Here is a 24316-nt window from a genome sequence, read left to right on the forward strand (position 1 = left end):
TTATATGTATTTACCCTAGACCAAGTCATTCCATTATACTTTGCTATAAACAATGTGCACTATGCATATTGAAATGGCCAGACTGAAAGAACCTCATCATACAGTACATGGAGGATTCATCATGGGCAATTTCACTGCACAAAGTTCTCACTCATGGCACTTGTTCAGTCCCAAAAATAATCTAATGAAAGCATAAAACAATGAGGAAGAGCTGTTAGGTTATCTAATAGTCCAACAGATCTCAGGAGGTGTATGCTACATGGGCCAGATAATGATAGTAAACACTCATTTCTCACCAAAAATAGTAATATATTATGGGAACCTATTTATCAAGTCCATGGTATAGACCATCAAAGACTACAAGAATCTATTAATCAAATCCATGGCAGAGATCATCAAAGACCAAGGGAATCTATTTATCAAAGCTAGTGATGGTCTATTAACTATATGTACAAAGATATGATAGATGTAAGTGTAGTGAATATTGTCAAATTAGACAAGTGAACTGGAAGAAAGTGGTATGAATCACTTGTAGAAGGACAACTGACCAGTCAAAGGCAACCAGTGATTAACATCACAAAGGGAATCAATTTTCCTATAATTAACAAATATCACTCAAAGATTCAGCATGAAGCAGCTGCATTACTAAAATACTGTAATCTGTTCCTTGATTATACACGTTAATTTGGAGGTAGAAATGTTGTGGAATTTTTTCCTATGAGAATAGTCCTAAACCACTCTTATCATGTCAGGGAAAATGTAAAATGGGAATAATACCTGACCTTCTCAATTATCTGGAAGAACAGTGTACATGTGTACCCAGTGAACACTGGTAAGATATATCAATTAAACATGTGTACCCAGTGAACACTGGTAAGATATATCAATAAAACGTGTACCCAGTGAACACTGGTAAGATACATCAATAAAACATATGTTCCCAGTGAACACTGGTAAGATATATCAATAAAACATATGTACCCAGCAAACACTGGTAACATATATCAATAAAACATATGTACCCAGTAAACACTGGTAAGATATATCAATAAAAATTCTTGACAGTGTAGCAATAGTCCATATATAAATGCAAAGCACAGCAAAGGCATTTGGCAATTATGCAAACAATGAATTTTTGTTTTGCATCTTCTCAGAGAAGACTGACAAGAGAAAACTGGGATAGTGGTACAAGGAAAAGAGTACATAAAAATACCTGTCTCTCAGGAAACTGGAATGTTTTTTTTTTTTTTTTTCAGAATGGTCAAAACAAGGAAGAACTCTTCACACTTCTTGTCCAGAAACTACTGAAAATGGATGTCAGACCTAAACACATATTCATAACAGAGTTTGAGTCCTCACAGTTTACGTTTCATAAAGAAATGAAATGCCAGATCTTCAGCCACACAGTCAAGAGGTTGCAGATACCTGTGTTATTTTACACGTGGCGCATGCTACCAAAGAATGTCATAAAAATGTAATTATTAGGACTGTTTGCACTGATGTAGTGGTTACTGCCATACCACAATTACTAAATGTATGTTTGACAGAACAGTTGATTACTTTTGGTGTTTGAAAAATTTAAATACACCCTTTGTCACTAATACTTTGAGCTCAGGTCCAGAAAAGGCAACTGGTTTGCTTTTTTTCAGGCATTCACAGGTTGTGATAACATTTTTTTTATTTACTGCAGAGAAAAATCAAAATGGTACAGATTGTTTAAGAAGTATACCTAAAGATAAGTGAAACTTGTTGCACTAAGTAGTCCATTTTGTCCAAAGAAATACCCAATGAGAATATTACATATGGAAGATATTTTAATCTTGAAGTGGGGATGTGGTTTAATACTGTGTATGTCACTGAACACAGTAATTAATAAACATACCAATGGGAAGTTTCATTTACAGCTTGGCACATGTCAAAACTTTTTATCTGTAGCGTTATATCTATCTGTTTTGTGGAAAGACAATTGGCATTTGTGAAGACAGAATTTTTGCAAAATGTAAAGGTTTATTATAGAATACTTAATGGTTAACAAGCCAAGGCTGAAATTCCTTTTCCTTGTATTAGTGTTAACTGTAACAAAACACAAATACCAGCTGAAGACAACTATTAATGCACATGAACAGTTACAATAGATAATTAATAAAGCACCAAACATTTTTAAACTGCTTATGGTCAGACAACAAAGTAGTCAGAACATTAACGATTCAGTTGCAGCAGTAATATACTCCTGTTATCATATGCTACACATTATGACTTAACTTTACGTTTCAAAAGAGACTTAGCTGTCATGTCACTGACAAAAGAAAAAGAATTGGTGTTACTTAAAGGGTACATAATAAACATAAATCCAACTACAAAATTACACAAGTGTAGTTTAATGCTTTATCAGTGAGCATTTAAAAAAAAACTTACTAACCATAACTTAAATATTTATAATACTGACCAAACTGTTTTAAGACATAGAAAACAATTTTTTTGTCACTTGAAACAGAACAAACAACCCAGACTTAATCCTGAATGGTTAATACGACCCAACATATAAAATCCACTTATTATCTTGATTGATATTTACTTTACAACAATGAAAAACAAGATTACTGTACATATGATACAGATACAAGGTTCAAACTGTTATTAAAGAAAACAAACTAATGAATAAAATGCAAATATATTTTACAGTGAACACACAAAACAAGTATTCAGTTTCATGAGAGAACATTTAATGAAAACAAAGTAGTAGTATTATTTAAAGTTTTAAATGACAGCATATAGGTAGGATAACAATTTAACTGTTTCTCAAAGTATTCAGTGATACAAAGTTACAGAATCTGTTAGGTTTATGACCAATGAAATGCATTACATGTATCTAGTAAATATTTTCATTACACAAAATACATTTCGACCAGATTCATAACACGTTTTATAAGGATTAATAAGTAATGGTATAAGTTTGACATTATATATATAACCAACAAAAAACTAAATACATAAATGACTATAAAAGATGATGCACATATATTCGTAATTTCAAAATTTAAAAAACAAATCACAATAACATACCCAAAACAATGTTGTCATCTGCTCAATTTTTTTTTGCAAAAAAAAAAGTTTAATAAACTAATTCAAAAGAAAGCCATAAAAGCCCCAAGACCCCCTAAGTCCTGTGTGTGGGAATAATTTCCTCCTTCATCCCCAGGGTTATGAACCATTGGGGCATTGTGTGGTATTGGAATTGGGTGATGAGATGATGGATGATGATGGTGAGGGATGTTGGCAGGCATCACAGTAACATTTGTTTGCTGATCAGGTGACATCATTCTCGTCTCTACATACATAACTTGAGAGTGGGGATTATGTTGTTGAAGTGGGGTAACCACAGATTCTTGCTGGTGATCTACCGATTGATTCTGTACCAACAAAAATCTGGTTGATAGTTCTGGACTAACTTCTGTGTTATAAGAGTATTGGCATGCTGAAAGTTCTTGCTCCGTGCTGTGCATTTCACTGACAGCTGTTGTTTGGATATCGAGATTAGGAAAATACGAGGGCTCAAATCTTTGCCGTCGTGGTTTCCGAGGCTTAAATGGCACTTTTGCAGTAGCATTTAAACCATGATGCTTCTCAACATGCTCCTTCAGTTTGTCACGTCTTGTACTACTGTATTCACACTGGTCACATTTATAAGGCTTAACACTCAGGTGAATACGTTCATGTCGCACAAGATGGCTCTTTTCTATGAAGGCACGTCCACAAACGGCACAGATGTGAGATCGTTCTGCTGTATGGGTTCGTATGTGGGCAGCTAACTGACTTTTCTTGGGTGTAAAGTACGTGCAGTTGGCATGATTGCAACGAAAAACATCACCAGTGTGTATTTTTTGATGAAGTTGTAGGTGAGACTGATATTTTGTGGAAAACCCACACATATCACAGAGAAAGGGGCGAATGTTGCTGTGAGTTGCCATGTGCTGATCAAGAGATCCTTTCATGCTGAAGCAACGCCCACAGTGATCACACTTATAAGGCTTCTCACCAGTATGGCTCCTCTTGTGAGCAATTAAATTACATTTAGTACGACAACGATAACCACACTGTTCACACTGGAATGGCTTCTCATCTGTATGCTTCATTCGATGCGTCAACAGGAACTGGATTCTTTCACAAGTGTATGGACATGATTCACACTTGTAAGGGGGGCCATCGTAGTGAGTCCTCATGTGGTCCCAGTATTCACGATTCCAGTTGCAGGTAAAATCACAAATTCTGCACTTGTAAGTTACATCTTTGGCATGAACCGAGGATATGTGCTGCTCAAGGCGGTTTGTCCCATTAGAAATATAACAACAGTAAGGACATTTTGTTCCATCTTTCCCTTTTATTTGCAGTAGTTGATCAGAAGTATCTTTTCTTTTACGAAACTCGTAAAGTCCACCATTATCATAGTTGTGATCTTCACCTTCTTTATAGTCTATTGTTTTCTCTTCACTGTGATCATGTGATAGTTCCAATTTAGTTATTACTTCTAGTCTTTGATACTTAGGAGGTCTACCTCGTGGTCTTTTAGGCACAGAGATTTGAGCATGAGGCTTGGAGAGAGCCTGCTCAATTTTTCTGGGACGACCAGGCTTCCGTTTGTGAGGCACAGCAGACATTTTCTTATAATGCTTTAAAAAAAACATTAAAAAATTATTTTATTAGAAACAAAAGTATGTAATATTATCATCACTGAAACAGTTTGTTACAATATCAGCTTTTCAAAATCTACATGAATATGAATCAGTTATGTCTGGTCTTAAATGTTATAGAGTAGCCAGAAGATGCATACAATCATAAAATTAATCAAGGTCCAGCACTCCTTATGTTAAGAAATCACAAAGAGAGTGATCAAGAATAATATACCTATATAAAATTAGAAGCATGAATTTACAAATGGTGCTCTGACTTACCTTAATCATATATTACAGTATTGAATAGATAAAGGATCACATAACAAGTGAGAAAATGGATCTGCATTTAAAAATAATTTTAGAATAAAGTTTTGAAAGTTACTTGTCCACTAGACAAAACAAAAACAAGTTGTAGTGTAGATAGATAGGGCCTAAAATAGTTCACTACAAATGTATAGTTAGAACATCTGCCCAATACTTAAATGTACATATTGTGATGAAAGCATTTGAAAATATGTACAAATAAAATTACGTGTCACATAATGTTTGTAATCTGTTGACCAACTGTTATATCTCTGGTAAGTGAAACTTATCAGTGGCAATAACTCATCATAGTAAAAACATTTACTAACACTAAACTTTACACAGTAAAAATGTGATATTCTCGTGTTTCACATAATTACATCTGTACAATTATGTTCTTCAGTCACCTTTAACAAAAAACACAAATTTAACTTCATAATATGATTTCTACCTGTACAAATGTTACATTTGAAGTCTGAATTTTTTTCCACCCTGTGCTATTACTTAGAACATGATAGAGTAGATACATAAAAACCCAAACACTTTTTACAATAATAAAATTATTTTAAAATCTAATTTACTTAAGATACTGCCAAGATCAAGCAGTACATTATATTTTTGTAAAGTTATATTATTATCTTTTTATTGTTTCCCCATAGTGGTCACAAACCAAATGTTTTATCAAACATCACAATATAAAACACACATTTCTAAGTTACATTTGAGGACAAGAAACTCTCTGTTTATAGAACACATATTTGGAGGTGACTTGAATAGGTAATAAAGAAAACTTCACTAAATATATTCATTTTGACATGATTATAATAAACATTTCTTTATTGCCCATTCAAGCCACCTCCAAACGTTTTAACTTCTAACCTTCATCAGTACATCTTGGGTCCATATGGACTCTGATGATATTTTCTCATTGACCAGTTATATTTATATTTCTTTTTATGTAATTTTCACACTATCATCTTGACACAAAATCAGTAAAACTTTCAATGTTTTGCTGCCAAATAATTTTTGTGAATAAAAAGTTGCATGTGCAGACCTCAAATAATATACAGATTTGGAGTCGTGTCTTCAAAAGGCATTGTGTGTATGGACTCACAGAGGTTATCCATTGTGATAAACAGTGATTACATATTTAGATCTCTCCTGAAGTGAAGTAATGCTCATAACCTACTTCAGAGATGCCTCCAGAATCCCCGTGCAATGCAGAAAGGCATCAAATCTGCCTTTGTAGATTTAGGATTACTTGACATAAGACAGCATGCTGGTCAAAGTGTTCCAGCAACAAAAATAATGTTATCTTTGCCCAAGAATAGCAGACAGGAAAGTCTGTTAAACCTATACAACATGTGGAAACTATGTCTGTCCTGATCACTCCACATCCAGTCTGATGAGTGTTTGTAAAATGACTGATAAAAGATACGAGAAACACTTTTATGTTCACTCAAAATAAGTTTAGCTTACATGCTGTCCAATATTTGGCATTAGTTTAGCTCTGAAACAAAGTTTGATGTAGTTCAACCCTCTTGGGTCTGTTCAGACCCCAAGCACATTTTCGTACAATTTCGTGTTTTTTGTTACATATACAAGAAATCTGTTTCTTCATTCACTATTTCATTAGTTTTAATTACAATATGTCAATTAGAGAAGTGGACCTACATTATCAAAATGTCAATTATGACAATGTTTTGTCTAAGTATGAGAAAATGGATACAAATTTCATATTTTGTAATAATAAATCACATATATACTTAGTCTTTCTTACAGTTTATCTGCACAATACTATGAGAAGCCAGTGTGCTAACTTTTCAACATTTGAATCACAGCTTCAACGTTATGATCATTAAACATATGAAGGGTCCCATATGGATCCCATGTGTACTGAAAGGTGGATATTTTATTGTGTAATGATGAAGATTAAATTACATTCTTTTATAACTATTCATCTAGAAATATCTGAAGGACATTTTACAGGTTATAGCCATATGTCAAATAAACCAATATCAAGTTGCTTAAACATACAAAGTAAAGATAAATATATTATCTCAGTAAAATCTAAATTATTTCTTGTTACTTTATAAAGTAAACTTATAAAGTAAAATTAAACAGATTCTACTGAGACAGTAAATTAATTTGATAATTCAGTATAATATTAACAAAATGCACTCATGTTGCTGCAGATGCAAGCTTTGGCAAAATGTCTTACATCTTTAAGTCTTGTTTACAGCAACCATTTACAAGGATCCATCTGTGACAAAAGGATTTTGTCACAATTTTTTTCAAGGTGGGATATTTGTAAAGCAATATTATTAACGACATAGAAGTAACTTTTTTACATGAGTGAAAAAATATACACAAAATTATGTTTATAGATGGCAACTGGCTTTGTAACCAAGCAATGTTGCATCAACATAACCTCTAAATCAAGAACTCTTTGCATACAAAAGATGGCCAGAAAAACTGGAATTACAGCAATTCAATCATATATCTATCAAGTCTTCTGATATCCATGCACTTAGTGGATTGCTTAGAAAAGTTTTTCAAAACTTATATTTCTAAAATCGACCTTGCTGCCCATCTGGGACATAAACTGTGCTACCATCTAACAGTGCTTAGTGCAATCAAACTGACCATGAATGATGACAGCAAAAGTACTTCCAAGGGGAGGGAACACTGTTCTTGTACATAAATCTCAGAAGATTGATCAGATATAAACACACATTAACCACAAAACTCACAAAAACTATATGTACTAGACAGAAGATAATAAACTACATTATAAAGAAACCCCAAAAAAAGATATGAATTAGACAGAATCAGGACTACCTTGCATTATCCATACTAAAGTTGATAAAGAAACAAACCTATCAGGTAGAAACAAGTAATGAACACTGTTAAAGTGGTGAAAAAAAACAAAAAAACAACATAGATTACCTGATGTTTTTCATGGTGCCAGAATGAAATTAAATTTTGTTTTGTATAAGCTCTAAAAATTGAGTAAAATCAAAACTTCTGAATCTAAAGCTTCAGAAAAATAAGAAGCTGATGAAGTCTTTGTACTATTTCAAGTAATTTGATGTGAAGCAAATTCATAATGATTCCAAGAATGCTGACACAGTTCTTGTACACGTGCTTAAAGGCCCAAGTGAACAGAATACCCAGGAATTCAGGTTTATCAATTTGACTTCTGCTAATAGCAAAATGTAGGAATCTATTACCATAAATCATTTTGAAATACATTGTATTAATTTTAACCTCACTTTAACAGTATGCGCATTTCTTAGCTTTCAGTCCATAATGAATAGTAGAAATGGTGTATCAAGTTATATTCTTATGAAAGTAATGAAAAAGTTAGAAAAGGACAGAAAATTGGCTTGATAGCACAACAGAAATAAACAGTGGTTTTTCTTATTTTTCAATTTGTTTTTCCTTATTTTAAAACTCTTAAGTACCTACTGAATGAGTTTTTTTATTAAACATAACAGTCTTGACCAATAGAATTTGAAAACTATACTTCACCAATCCAGAGTGTAATGTGATCGATGCAAAGTGTTAAAAGCAGGAACTTCGTGATTACTAATGAATTTAAAACAATCGTGTTGACTTCTTACTCGTACAACTAATACATGCCTGAGTTACTTAGACAAGTTAACGTTTCCACACCTGAAAGATATCTATACACAATTTCACTATCTTTCTCACACATCTGCATGAGAGATTTGCAAGAAACTGGCCTTGAGGCAATGCCCATCTAATTTCACGAGGATAAAGCCCTATACAAATAGAATGGCTACAATGTTCTGTACATAATAACTCATCCCATGCACTAGCACTCCTGGGAACTTCATACTTTGATGAGACAATGAAAGAAGATACACCAGAAGTGGGGAGGAATTTGTAAAAGTGATTATCTATCCAAAATGGATTTTCAAGTCAGGGAAATGTTTAATTCTGAGACAATAATTTACCTCTCACACAGTTTTGCTGGTATGTTATGCAACATTATTGGATGTGCCAGTACAAATTTTACCTAGGTGAACTCTCTTCAGAACATGCCTGAATTGAAGACCCTGCAATGTGACACGTGAGTTACTAGTGTCATAAAGAGAGTGCTCATCTAAACTCTACAGAAAATTCATCAGCTGTAAGATGGGGCACTGTAATCATGCAATATGATTTTGTATAAAGTGTATGTTCATCTCAACTCTAGAAAACATGGGAGGACACAACTGGTATGAATTATGTTTTAGAACAGTGACTCACATTAAACTGACAATGCTGTAATCACCCCATTTCCTACTGTGTTGTGCTAAGCCCAACTGGTAAGGATTCTTCATGCCTTGGCCTCCAGCCTAAAAATTTTGTTATTGGAGACAGTGCAACGGGTAACTGTGAAGCCCTATTTTTGAAAGTAAGCAAGTGTAAGCTACAGAACTGGACAGAACATTTTCCTGGTATTGGCTTTTTCCAGGATAGTCTCTTTTAGAGATATGGTCTGAATTGGAAAACTAAATAAATATTTATACAACAAGGACACAGGTAGAGCTTGGGTGAATGATATGAGTGCTTTCCATTACTCTGGCTCAATCCAATATTTGGGTTGAGTATAGTCTAAGAAGCAACACCAGCCATCTGATAGGATTCTATGAACTAAAGAAGAGACTATGAAAAAAAAGTTTACTTATCTGTACAAAAACAGTGGGTAGATTGGAGATAGGTTATTGAAGAAATTCAAAAACCTTCAGGAAAAAAAACAAGCCAGACAGGAAATATAGTTAGCAAGGAAGGCATATGGGATAGTCCACATGCATTCCTGAAGGATCTCATTCAATTGTCAGCAGAAGTGAGCAGCAATAGATTGAGTAACATGACGTATCTGATAGGAAGAAATATGGAAATGTGTGTGAATATCCATTCCCAATGAAGCATACACCAGATTGAGAAGTAGATAGACCCATCATGTACAGGTGGAAGATAGATCTCAAAAAAGAAATGTATGTGGTACAAAGAAATGATGACTGAAGCCCTAAAAGGGGAAGGTATATGATAAATAACAGTGAACAGCTTGAAAAAGATGGAGCATTCTGTCTGGGTCTGAATGGAAGGTGTGGTTACCCTTTCAAGCAGAGTAAGTCTTAGGAGAAAAAGACCAATCAGGATAGAGTATATAAATTCAATGGAAAAAGGTAATGGAAGAATCAATCCACAGACATCTGAACAATGGCAACCATACGTGAGGAAGAGGAGGAAATAAGTAAGCCTTGAGACAGTGAGGATATAGAATAAGAGCCAAAAGAATGAACTGGTTATGTGTGAGAAGACACAAAACCAGAATGAGATTCTTGTCAGGCAAAGAAGTTGGAGTAAAGTGATCTATAGAAAAGGAGGGACCTTTACTAGGTGGAGGGAATGGAAAGTAAACACACTGAAGCATTAAAAAAGGTGAAATATTGTAGAAAATGCCACCTAATAGCCAGCAATGGTGGAGAATGACAAATCACAGTTGAATAGCCAGCTGAAGAAAGTGAAAAGATGGTGTATGTTATGAAAACTAAAGGGAATATGGTAGTGTATGTGGATCAACAATAACAGATACAGCACTTACCTAGTTACACAGAAAAGTTGACAAGAGAAAGGTAACATAACTTAACAGGCAATGGACCAGACAAATCTCATATATAAAGATGAAAGTATCATTTCCCTTTATGATACAGTAATGCATGAGGTGGAAGCAAGAGAGAGAGTATTGGGCAGAGGAAGTAGAAGTTTGGTTGTCAAACAAAGAAGAGAAAACCACAACTGAGCTAACACTCCCAAAAGAACCTGATAAAGGGTGTCATGAATCAAGGCAAGGACACAAAGTGTGAGACAAAGATGTGGATAAGCATTGAGAAAGAAGTAAGAACAGTCCTGGCCAAAAGTATCAACAGCCAGAGCTGAAGAATAAGGACCCAGAGACAAAAGGGTAGGAGGTTTGGAGTTAATAGGAGTGACAAAAGCGTTGATGAGAACTGCACTTAACAGAAAGCAAACCCAACAAAAAAACCTGTGACTACAGAGATAATTTCATAACTAGAATATTATCTGGCTAAAAGGAAGGTCTGCAACACAGTTCACAGCTCCAAGCATGACAGACAATCAGATGAATATAATGAGAATGGGTCCTAAAAGAAGTCCAAGTCTGAAAACAAAGGACTTTGGAACAGGTGCCCTTTGACACTTGATGTGTGAAAAATCCATGAAATTTTTCAAATGGATCATGATCAAACAATCCACTAGAATGGATGAATAACAGGATAACGCCCAGTGGAAAGCAAGAAGTTTGAGCATGTTGTTGTGAAGAGTATTAATTCTGTATCCAAGTTTCAGAAGTCAAGTCATCATTTAGATTCTTCTCAACCTAACCTAAAGGAATGAGTAGCTCCAGTAAAGATAGAGACCGAAAGAGAGGAACTTCTCATGCAACATAACAAGAACACACACTCCTTGGGAGATAGACAAAGAGGAGGCTGGACATAACTGAGGAAAGAGTTGAAAGAATTCCCAGGTGTACAAAACAGATGGGTGTAAGGAGGGATTTAGAAACCCTCCAAAGAGCAGTCTTCTGAAGAAGAAGAGAAACGTGAAGTGAGAATTCCTCCTGAAAATGAGCTAAGAGAAGATAATCATCTATGTAAAAATGACATCACAGACCTAATCCCTGAAGATTAAGTGAAGGCCTTCACAATGCACTGGAAAACATAAGGTGCCAACACTATACCAAAAGGAAGTCCCCAGAGCTGGAAGACCTGATTCTAGTGGAGGTATCACAGAAAACACTTGGAGGACAGAACAACTGGAATATGAAGAAATGTGTTTGAAATATCAGTCTTGATCATCCACAGTTCAGGTGAAAAGGATCAGAGAGAAAAGAAATTTTATATCTAAAAGTGGGGAATGATCTTAAAGTTATTGAGAGAAGAGAGGTAGATTATCAGATGCCAATCCCCAGTCTTTTTTAGGACAAGGGTCATATATCCTCTTAATGAAATTTGTCCAAAATATCTGATACAGCTACTTCTTCATTGAGACACTGAAGATAAAAAGGACTGGAGGGAAGAAGAGAAATAAATGAGATGAGAACAGAAGTGAAAAAATGGAAAATTATAATAGCTAAAAACCAAAACATGAGAATAAGATGTGTGAAGGGGATTAAGCATAAGGTTCCAGCTATGACGTTGTTCTAGAAATAAATCAGGCAATCTCAGGAAGTAACAGAACATACCTGTGAGATCAAATCTTAAAATAGTAAGAAAGGATGAGAGATTTCCTCAATCTGTAGTGATGTATACAAGTTGGTAAGTGAATTTGTCTTCCTCAGTTTCAGCTTCAAACTGAGGATAAGGAACACACTTTAAGAATAGATGGAATCTAAAGGTCCAGCATGAATAATGGATCCCACAACCCACTGAATAATAGTTATATATTTCTCAGTTACCAATCTTCCAAAACAGTAACCACAATGAGGCAAGATGAAGTCACATTAACTTGTGAATTCTTGTTAAAAAAAATAAAGTATAAAGCCAAAGAGAAACAAGGTCTGGAGTATAATGAAACTTAAGTTTCATCACTCAGTACAAACATCAGTAAACTGAAGAGTTTAAAAATGATAATGTTGTTCAGCACCAGAGAAAGTAATGAAGTTACAATGAGTGCAAGTGCACAAGGGAAGTTACTGCACAAGGTGTGCCATCCTCCTACAAATGGAGAGCTTTTATTGTATGATGTCATCAGATACCAGCACAATTCCTAAGTAGGTGAGAGTTGCCACAAGGCCATAGCATGCAAATCTTTTAAATAGGTGAATCAAGAAGATAGCTAAACTTTGTGTAAAGGTGAGATTCTGTCATGAAAATTAACTTAAAAGTACTAATCTTTCTGTACCTTCAGCAAACTGATTTGGTAAGGTCTTTTAAATACTGAAGATCTAAAAATAGTTCAAAAAGGTGACAATAAATGCCTTCCAGGTTCAAAAATTTGGGTCCCACCTATAATCTCTTTTTTTTCCAAAATTAAAAACTGCAGAGCATGATTCATGTTTAAATTTTGCTAGAAGTTAATCTTAAGTAAAGGAATGGTATACTTTGAAATATTTTTGAGCTTATTGTAATGGAACAGGGATAAGTACTGAAACCTAAACCTTACTTTTGTAATCATTTCAATACCTTCCTTTAGCTGGCAAAGTGTGATTATAATTAATTACACTTTCCAATATGACATGCTATCATCTTTATAAACACTTCTATGTTGTAGTTGTTCAACTTGACGTACCCAATTTTATGGTACTGTGCTGTTGGGATGACACTGCTCTATTTATATGATGCGTTTTTAAAATGTAACGTGATAATGTCAAGCAACGTAATATTTTACTGTCAAGAAATACACATAGTGGAAACTTTGAGCATTCTAACATCATACCACTCTGTAAATCTTCTCAGTGGTAATTACTTCTATTGTAAGTACAGGTTTTCATGAAAAAACTACTAACTTTACTATAATTTACATATCACTAATATATTTCACACCAATCACCATATCTTTCTGTAATCACAGTTACAGTGATTTACCCATTCTTTGTTTGTGATTTTTGTTATATTTCTTTATTACTTTTCACACGAACAGAGAAGATAGGGTGTCTGATATTTTGAATTTGAACAAATTTTACTGTTATCTTTCTTGCAATGCAAAATATGAAATATTTGAGATCCCTCATACATTGCAATTCTGATTTGAGATAATGTTGAAACAATGCCTTTACATGTCTCATACCTGAGGTAATTATGGGATGGTCCAAAAGCATATTTAGACTCAAGTCAAAACTTTTGTTGCATTTTATATTATGTATTAGTGTACAGCCCATCAAAAATGGTGGGAAAAATATTACCACCCTACCTCACCCCACACTATATCCTGACTTTATATTTCATATCTAACTGAAATAAGTTTTGCCAAATCAAACTTCACCAAGAGGCAGAAAGGCCCAATCAATGCAGTTTGAGTAATTGAATCCCACAGTACATTTTTACTTTAAGCCTATGATATCAATATTCACTACACTTTTAACATTTCACATCTCTGACAATAAAATCATAATGGGCAGACAGTAATTGAACCATTCTATCTGGATAAATGCATTTTCACTTTTACAACTCTCCTATTTCGAGAACTCAAGTGTGGCATCATGTGACACACACCTGCTTTAATATAGGTTATTTTTTATTTGATAGTTGTACTGATACCTATCAAAACTATTAACAAATTTCATACACAGCAAACAACACCTCCAACACTCTTAGTAATAGTAAGAAATCAAGAAATCTTCAAGCCTAACATACACACAAACCTAAGTTCACTTAAACTCTTGCCCTCATAATATGAACAATAATTAAACCACATACATACCAATTGTCGCTCGAAGTTTCAGATTACTTCCAAAATAAAGGTTTGTAGTAGTTGTCTATAAGGATGCAACAAATGTAACCTTCAATTATACTCTTATCTATATACTTTCCCAAAGATTATAAGCAGTCCTGGACTTTCTGTTGAGTATACTAATCATTGTCACTTGGCTACAAATTGCCTCTCATATGTATTCAAAATAATTCATATCAGGATTTTCAGATGACTAGAATATAAACTGAAGTCTATGCTACATAATTTCTGGGTATTTATGGTCCTAAACCAAATTAGGCATGTCATTTAGTACAGTAGCTTGTTTGTGAATCCAGAGTTATGATCTTTAGTAAATATCACTTATTTGGGTAAGTGCTCATAATGAAATTTATTGGCAGCTTTGGACTTTGATCAGTTCTCATACTCTCTGAATACTTTTTAATTAACACCTGAACAAGAGTCTGCTAGCAGCATTAACCCTTTTGCTATGAGATTGGTATAATACACATGAGCTCATCTACACATTTGCACACATTAAGTATTTGCACTATAACTTCCGACATAGCATATGCAACTTCACAACATTTAGTAGACTTTTAAGAAAGATTAAAACAATTTTATGTACCAAAAAATCACAATTTTTAATGAAATATTTTTATTAAAGATTTGTTTATGAAAAGAGTGTTTTGTTACTAATCTGAGTGCAAAGTGATTTCATATTATAATAAAACAAAAAATCAAATATTATCTGCACAATCTCCAAAACCTGCTAAATACATTTCAAACATTTGTGTTCAGTAACACTTTATATTTTATGTTGTTTACTACACTCCAAGTATGTATTCAGGAATATAAAACTGGCCTTTGGTATTCTATCATTGCTGTGTTTTAGTGGGCTAGTATTTTGTTATACTGTCACATTTCAATTACTATAACATATATTTGTATGTAGATTATTATTATTTAGAAACAAATGATTCAACTTTTTTCTTTTTAAATACAGAACAATAAATCAAGAAGTAAAACATACAATTATCTCTATTGACACAACCTTAGTTCTCAGTTCTGCTGGACATAGGTTGCTAAATCTTTTAAAATTTTGCATGTAGAGGACATCAAATGAAACTTTTTTTAGATTTAAAATATACAGTTGCTTAACCAAAAAAAATCATAAATAACTACATTAATACTACAGAAATTAACTATAATTTAGTAAGCTTAATAATTAAGATATATTTAGATTTTTAAAAATATGAAACTTCAAGCAAACTAAAGACAACTCACCTCATTGAAATCTCAAATTGAAAGAACGTGCAAGCCTTTTCAAAGATTAAAATGGCAGGAAAAACCAATCTTGGGACGTTCTGAGCTGTTGATTGATTATTCACATGTCATATAGTGAAGTGTACATGATAAACTCCTACTTAAAACTCAAGGAGGTAAAGGAGGCCACTGTGTTTGATTCAGTACATAAACCATGTCTCAATAAAATAAAAAGATACAAGGTTCTTGTATTATATTCTAGCTTGATAATATTAGTAATTTGAATTCTTGATTTGTACAAAACTATATATTTAATATTTGTACATAACAAACAGTTAATTTTAACAAGTTCTGGATTCAACATACCATGTGACTCATTAAATTCTGTATTTGGGTGTGTTATTTTAATATTTACTTTTTAATTAAGAAATTCACTCATTTTTAATATTAGAGTTTGAATTATTGTCTACAAGTTTGGAACAAACTTATTGACATAAATTCATAAAATAGTATTCAATAAACTTTTGAATGGAAGTCAACAAATGTGATGACATGGCCTTTGATTTATGACCCATCATGAAAAGGTTAACCCTTTCGGCGAAGTTGACAACCACAATCAACTTGAAGGCTCAGTGCGGCAGAAGACCTTCCTTTATTCCTGTTATTCTGATGTATTAAATTTAACATATATAGTATTGGGTACAATTACTGAACATTTCAGGGACTTTTGTTGAGTTATTGCTGAGATATCATGCTTTTAGTACTGATACCGTAATTAGTTGAATAATCAAACATGTATATTCAGTGCCATGCCAAACATTAAAATGTGTTATTCAGTGCCAAAAGGGTTAAAGTAGATATGAGTTGTTTTTTATTTAACCTAACACTACCCTTTATCATTCTCTTCTCAATTTACTCTTTGTAAAAAAGTGTTCAGAGTACTTTAAACTACTCAACTTAAGGTTAAGTTCAACTGTGCTAAAATTAGTAAATGTCTCAATAATTAAATTTCATAAAATTTTAGAGGGAAAAAAAGAAGCTTATTAGCCCATCAAGTATGTCCCTTTCAGCCCCCAACTATAACCACCTTTCAACACTCATGTATTCATCTAATCTTTTCTTGAACTCAGTTAAATTTTCTGCCTCCACCATCCTTGAATGCAGCTTATTCCAAAAGCCAACCACCCTATCTGAAAAATAATGCTATTTAAACTGCATATGATTCCTACTCAAAATTTGAATTTATGACCCCTTGTCCTATTGTTTTCACAGCTAACCACAGAAAGTTTGATTGATATACAGGGTGGCCTGTAAATCCCTACCCATCCATATGTTATTATGTTATATTCAATTATGCATGTATTATAAATTTATATCTTTTTTTCACAGAAATATGGCCAATGTAAGCCCATTTACACTTGAAGAGCATATTGTGACAAGCAAGTCCCATAATCTTATGCAGCAAGAATGAGGGACAGCACACAGGTACACTGGATACACAAATTATATAGATGGGTAGGGACTTACGGGTCACCCTGTATATTAAAACACCTCAATCAAATCCCCTCTAACCATTGTTTTCTTTGGAGGGAAGATATTTCGAGATTTTAGTCTCTCCTTAAAGGACAATTCTCATCATCCCAAGTATCACCCTAGTGGCTCTTCTCTGTACTTTCTCTAACAATTCAATGTCCTCCTTGAGGAAGGGAGTCCTAAACTGTACACAATACTCTAAATAAGGCCTTACAAGTGATCTGTATAGTGAAACAGCAATATCTCATATTATATTCAATATTTCTATATATGCTACTCACAATCCTATTAACCATAATGCTAACTATATTACCCTATTTAAATGACTTAAGTGATTTTTCTCCATCACAACACAAAGATTTTTTTTTCAACCATAGTATTTAATGTATTTCCATCTAAATTGTAACAATAATTCAAATTCAAACTACATGCATCACCTGACATTTTGGAAAGTTAAACATCACCTGCTATGCATTGACCTAATGCTTCAAATGATCTAAATTTCCCTATCAGTCTACAGCATCAATGATACAGTTAGCCATGTTAAGAATCTCAATATCACCTGCTAGCTTCAAAATTATATTAAACATTCCAAAGTCAATATCATTCATATAAATCACACCCAGCAGAGAGCTCCAAGGTTTAACACTTGTAACTGTGATACATTCAGATCTAACTCCATTTATTACTGCTCTCTGCTTTCTAATTTCCAGCCAACTTTCTAACCAATTTAATAATACTTCTTCCACACCAGATTTAATTTTTAAAACAATTATTTTGTGATGTACCTTATTAAACTTTTTTTGAAAATTAAGGTAAATCATTTCCATAGTATTTTCTGTAACTCTTACAGTAATATGCTCGAAGAATGTCAAAAGATCTGTTAAGCAATACTTTCTTTTACTGAAATCATGCTGGCTCGTTAGCATTAGGTCAAACTGCTTTAATTAATGAGCGACTCTGAAATGAATCTTTAATCTCACTCTCCAAATCCTTTCCAACTACTAACGTAACTTAGTTTCTTACCTTCTTGTTTTATACTTTAGATTGGTCCTTCGTTGATAATTTCACACTTTTGGGGTTTATACGTTGAAACGTTAAGGATTTTAAATTATTACTACTTTAATAAAGGTAAAACTTAACTTAAAATTGTTTGAAATATAAAACTAATAAAAGTACTAAAAGCCAAAACGAAAGTTAAGCCTATTCCAATACGTGTTTATTAGAAGACAACAATTGCTAAGATCAAAGCTGATTAAAACATCTTTTTCAGAAAATAAATTTTGATCTTACGCACAAAATGAAAAGAGAACAACAATTTTAATTATCTAATTTATTTTACCTGCTTAACGCGAACACACTTCTCGTAAAAATAAGTTCCATTCACATATAACACTCTGCTGCCATCTATTAGTGTTAACCACTTGACGGGGGGAGAGTAGCGCCAAATTTACTAATTACACTGGGGAACACTTTTTCAGTAACTTTGAGTTGCATTGGATATTTTAACTGATTCTGAAGGAGTTTTAGGCGCTGATTTCAAATCTGAAATTGGTTTTTCTCTACAAGCTCTAGTTTGTATGCAATTTGAGGTTAATGAAATTGTACAAATGTGAACTTGCGTAAACCATGTATAAGCATTTTCACGTCCATATATATAGATAGCTTCTAATATTTTGATCATTCTTCTTTTGTTTCAGATCAAACATGGCTTCCAAAAATAGATATAATTGCAGAAACAAGCCTGATGCCTTCTGCTACATATGTGGATGCTACACACTCAATCGTCAGAGACGTAACATATCCTCGTTCGTCAAGCGTGCCTACAAGGCATATTTTGAAGTTCATCTTGGTGATCAAGACAAGCAATGGGCTCCTCATGTTGTGTGCCACAATTGTGAGGAAATGCTTCGAGACTGGACCAAAGGAAAACGCAATGGTCTGCCTTTTGGTGTTCCAATGATTTGGCGCGAACCCACCAACCATGTAACTGACTGTTATTTCTGCATGGTAAACACAACGGGTGTTGGGAAGAAAAACCGACATAAGATTACGTATCCGAACATTCCCTCAGCTATTCGGCCTTCTCCGCACTCTGAAGAAGTTCCTGTTCCAGTTTTCAAAGGCTTGCCTTCATTGGACGATAAAGACATTGGACATGATACAAGCGAACAAGACAGTTGTGACAGTGAATTGTCAGAAAAGTGTACACAATCGAAGAACTGTTCTTCAGACACTGAACCTTTCCCCGTCCCCAAGCCTCTTCCCCAGGCTGAACTGAATGATTTAGTGCGGGATTTAGGTCTTTCAGAGAAAGCAGCAGAGCTTTTGGCATCAAGGTTACAAGGCAGAAATCTTGTTGATCACTCTGTTAAAGTATCATATTTCAGAAAGCGTGACCAGCTTTTTGTGACCTTCTTTTCAGAAGACAGACAGTTTGTTTACTGCCATGACATCCAAGGGCTTCTCAAAGAACTGGGTGTACCTTACTATAGTCCTGCTGAATGGAGACTCTTTTTAGACAGTTCAAAACGCAGTCTAAAGTGTGTTCTTTTACATAATGGGAATGTTTATGGAGCAGTACCTGTCGGTCACTCAGTGCATTTGCGGGAAGACTATGATGATATGAGAATGGTCATGGACTTATTAAAATATCATGAGCACAACTGGATCATTTGTGTAGACTTAAAGATGGTCAACTTTCTTCTTGGACAACAGAAAGGTTTCACCAAGTTTCCATGTTTCCTCTGTATGTGGGACAGCCGAGCACGAGACAGACATTGGGTCCAGAAGGACTGGCCTATTCGTGACACCCTTGAAGCAAGCATGCCAAATATCATACAAGACCCAATTGTAAGCAGAGATAAGATCATCTTTCCTCCTCTTCACATCAAATTAGGTTTGATGAAGCAATTTGTCAAGGCACTGGAAACCGAAGGTGAATGTTTCCAACACATCATCACAGCTTTACCAGGGTTATCATTTGAGAAGATCAAAGCAGGCGTGTTTGATGGCCCACAGATTCGAACCCTAATTCGTGATGATCAGTTTGTTGCTAAGATGACCGCTTTAAAAAAGGCAGCATGGTTATCCTTTGCGGCAGTCGTTCAGAACTTCCTTGGAAACAATAAGGCGGAGAACTACAGTGAACTTGTGAACAGAATGCTCCTCGCTTTTCGTGATCTCGGGTGCAACATGAGCAACAAGCTTCATTTTTTGAACAGCCACCTTGATAAGTTCCCTGACAACCTGGGGGCTGTGAGTGACGAACAAGGAGAACGATTCCACCAAGACCTAAAGGTCATGGAACAACGCTACCAAGGACGCTGGGACAAAAGTATGATGGCTGACTACTGCTGGAGCATTAAACGAGATTGTCCAGATAAAGTGTACAAACGCAAAAGTTACAAACGCAAATTCCTACCTGAATAAAATACACAAACAAATTGATAAGCTATTCCTATAATTTCCTATAATAACGAAAAATTAAAAAATAAATAAAAATGTCAAATTGCATAAAATCTGTAGCTTGCAGACAAAAACCGACTTCAGATTTGAAATCAACACACTCAAATTGACTATAGAAAGGTCTTTTTTTAAATGGCAACAAAATGAATGTTCCCCTTGTTTTGGCCAAGTGCGTAAGGCGTGCGACTCGTAATCCGAGGGTCGCGGGTTCGCGCCCGCGTCGCGCTAAACATGCTCGTCCTCCCAGCCGTGGGGGCGTATAATGTTACGGTCAATCCCACTATTCGTTGGTAAAAGAGTAGCCCAAGAGTTGGCGGTGGGTGGTGATGACTAGCTGCCTTCCCTTTAGTCTTACACTACTAAATTAGGGACGGCTAGCACAGATAGCCTTCGAGTAGCTTTGTGCGAAATTCAAAACAAACAAAAGGCTCTTGTTTTTCATTCATAGATCAAAATGGTCTTTTCTGACTCTATAAATAAATATTAACCATAAAATTCAAATACTTAGTTTTATTATGTTTGTCTACAATAAAAACTTAAGATAGTTTATATATACAATATTTTGAATATATTATAGTAAATCTATTTCGAATATGCAAATCAACAATCACTTTACAACCGCCTGGCATGGCCATCTGAGGATGGCAGACTCGTAGCCCCATCACATCAAACATGTTCGCCCTTTCAGTCGTGGGTGTGAGGGTTATAATGTTTGGTTAATACAACGATTCGTTGGTCAAAGAGCATCCCAAGAGTTAGCAGTGGATGTTGATTACACTGTTAAATTATGGATAGCTAACGCAGATAGACCTCGTGTAGCTTTATGCGAAATTAAAACAAAAAACATTTTACAACCATACTCAATATCTACTTGTCTTCTAGCCCTGGCTCTAAATGATCAGAAACATGATGCTGACTATGCAGTTCCTCATTACTGGAAGTTCCAGGCAAATAAGGAAGAATGCGAGGAGGTGTTTTCTTCTGAATATTTTCCCATGGCATATCTTTAAAAAAAGTATGCCCTTTGATTGAAGAGTAACCGCCTTCGTCTGTAGCACCTAGTCTCTGCTAGGTTTCAATGACCAATAGTTTCTATACAAGACCTTTTGCTTCTGGGTGAAATTCATCAGGAAAATCACACTCTAATTTCATGACTTTCTGAAATATCAGGTACTCAGTTGAAGCTTGGAAAGGAGGCAGTCCTGATACCATCTGATATAAGATACATCTCATAGCCCATAAGTCCGTGCTTGGAGCAGCAATTTTGTCTGTTAACATTTCTGGTAAAACATACTGAGCAGTTCCAACAAAAGAATTCTTCCTTGCATTGACTGTGTTTAAATCTGAAATGTTGTCTAAAACTTTGGCTGACCCAAAATATGTTATTTTAACATGTATCTGTTCATTTAGAAGAATATTTTCTAGCTTCAAGTCTCTATGAATTATTCCTAATTTATGCAAGTCTTCTAGGGCTAACAGAATTTCTCCTCCATAAAATCTAGTGTATTCTTCATCAAAAGATCCCACCTCAGTTATATAAGGTAGGAATTATCCATGTTTTGCACAGTTCATTACAAGATAAAGTCGATCAGTAACTTGAAAGGTACAGAACAACTTGATGAAGAAGGGGATGGGATGATGGTTGAGTATATTCATAATCTGTTTTTCTCTCGTGATAGTTTTCTGTTTCTTTTCCCGAAGGATGTGAACTTTTTCACAGACTTTGATTGCATATTCTTTGCCTTAACGGATATCCTTTGCCAAATACACCACTGAGAATGACCCTTCTCCAATTAGTTTTCCAAATATGAAACCTTTTGGGGATTTCTTGGCTTGTTGCTGCTGCATCCTTGCAGGTGATGGACCTGAATGGCTAGACAAAACAGGTGTTTGCATTGTCACTGTTGCACGTTTCACAGATTCTAGATGTTGGCTTATTGTTTGGAATCCCTCTTTTACGGATGTCATTATAACCAAATTCAAATAACAGAAACCCAACACCCACTCGCTTGCCTAAGCTAGGCCATGTCAAATGAAAGTTTTCAAATATATTAATGTTCCATAAGGAAGGAAAGCCAGCAAATAAACCTAATAGTTACTGACCAATCAGCCTAACCAGCTGTGTAGGCAAAATTCTTGAAAGAATAATCAGTAATAGACTCTCCAAATTTTTAGAGATAACATCAAAATTACAAAAAGAACAAAATGGATTCAGGAAATGTAGACAAACAACTGACCATTTAGTCAGACTAATCGAAGAAATAATAGATAGCTTTAACAAAACGCAATGCATTGTACTCTGCTTTCTTAACATTAAGAAACCATTTGACACTGCATGGCACAATGATCTAAGGTTCCGTATGAATGAAATGGGACTATTGCGTGGAATTACTCGCTGGTTATCTAACATTTTGGAAAATAGAAAATGTAGAGGGTACCTTTTCTGAGTACTTTACTCTAGAAGCTGGTATCCTTCAGGGAGAGGTGGTTAGCCCTATACTCTTCATCATGTATGTAAACAATATGCCATTGAAGGATCCTAATCATGGATTCTCTTCACAGTTTGTTGATGATGTGACAGTCTGGAAAAGTGCCACAACAACAACAATAGCAGCCACAAACATAGAACCGCAACTGAATAGAATAAGCAAATACTGTCAAAATACAGAATAAAAATAAATACAGCAAAAACACAAATTGTCGTCTTTACAAAATTAACAAAATACAAAAAACTACAGCCTGAAATATATATGAATGGAACACTACTTCAGATTGCCACAACGGCAAAATTTCTTGGTCTAACCTATGATTCAAAATTAACATGGATTAACCATGTAAACGAAATTAAAAATAAAGTCTAGCGAAGAACCAACTACGCTAGGAGTCTAACTGGCAAGAAGAGTGGAGCATCAACAGACAACATACCAAAAAATTTACAAAACATACATTAGACCACTAATCGACTATGCAGCTCAGCATGGATAACTGTAAGTGACAAAACAATTAAAACCAAACAACAAACTATCCAAAACACACTCCTCAAAACAGCATATATAATTCCCAGAGCAACATCATCTCAATCTATACATAAATATTCAAACATACCAACCATACCAGATAGACTCCTACAGAGTACAATAACGCACTTTGATAAAAATTGGATGAGAAACGAATTACTATGCGAACTAGATAGGTACCTCATACATGATGAAGTTAGTTCTAAACACCTCTCCCCGATCAATATATATTTTAAACATAAAAAATAATAAATAAATAAATGAAAAATTAATTATATATATATATATATATAAAAGTAATAAAAAAGTGCCACCATCTAGACATCTTACTGATAAGGCAAAACAATATCTACACATGTATATCAATACATAGACATTGCCCTGAAAAGGGTCGGAGTAAATTCAGCTCATTCTGACCCAAAAATCAGTAAATAAGACCATCAAACACTGCACGACCACACAAGTACAGGTAGAAGGAAGAGGTCTTAGAGCACCTGACCCTCCAGGGTACGTACATATCACACCCAAACCCCGAGAGAGAGAGAGAACACCCAATATATGGATGAAGAGGTCTAAGAGAACCTGACCCCCCCTGGTCTACAAGACCAAAAATTC

The 24316-nt window shown here is 34.6% G+C and overlaps 1 protein-coding gene and 1 pseudogene across 3 annotated transcripts; both read right to left on the reverse strand.

Moving 5' to 3' along the window:
• Nucleotides 1–1656: 1656 nt before the first annotated feature.
• On the reverse strand, nucleotides 1657–18713 carry LOC143237546 (uncharacterized). 3 transcript variants are annotated; one of them, XM_076477137.1, is made up of 3 exons: nucleotides 18559–18588; nucleotides 15705–15872; nucleotides 1657–4667 (listed from the first exon to the last, which is right to left on the reverse strand). In XM_076477137.1, exon 3 carries the CDS (start codon nucleotides 4653–4655, stop codon nucleotides 3126–3128), a length of 1530 nt encoding a protein of 509 aa, XP_076333252.1. In that variant the 5' UTR covers nucleotides 4656–4667; nucleotides 15705–15872; nucleotides 18559–18588; the 3' UTR covers nucleotides 1657–3125. The 3 variants fall into 3 exon arrangements, with proteins under 3 accessions (XP_076333252.1, XP_076333093.1, XP_076333171.1); XM_076476978.1 differs by lacking the exon at nucleotides 15705–15872 and having other exon boundaries at nucleotides 18559–18713; XM_076477056.1 differs by lacking the exons at nucleotides 15705–15872; nucleotides 18559–18588 and adding an exon at nucleotides 18243–18552.
• A 2838-nt stretch (nucleotides 18714–21551) lies between these two features.
• On the reverse strand, nucleotides 21552–22689 carry LOC143237692 (putative 3-phosphoinositide-dependent protein kinase 2 pseudogene; annotated as a pseudogene).
• Between the last annotated feature and the right edge of the window lie 1627 nt (nucleotides 22690–24316).

The sequence above is a fragment of the Tachypleus tridentatus genome, chromosome 1, assembly GCF_004210375.1.
Source record: "Tachypleus tridentatus isolate NWPU-2018 chromosome 1, ASM421037v1, whole genome shotgun sequence".
NCBI classification, from domain to species: domain Eukaryota; kingdom Metazoa; phylum Arthropoda; class Merostomata; order Xiphosura; family Limulidae; genus Tachypleus; species Tachypleus tridentatus.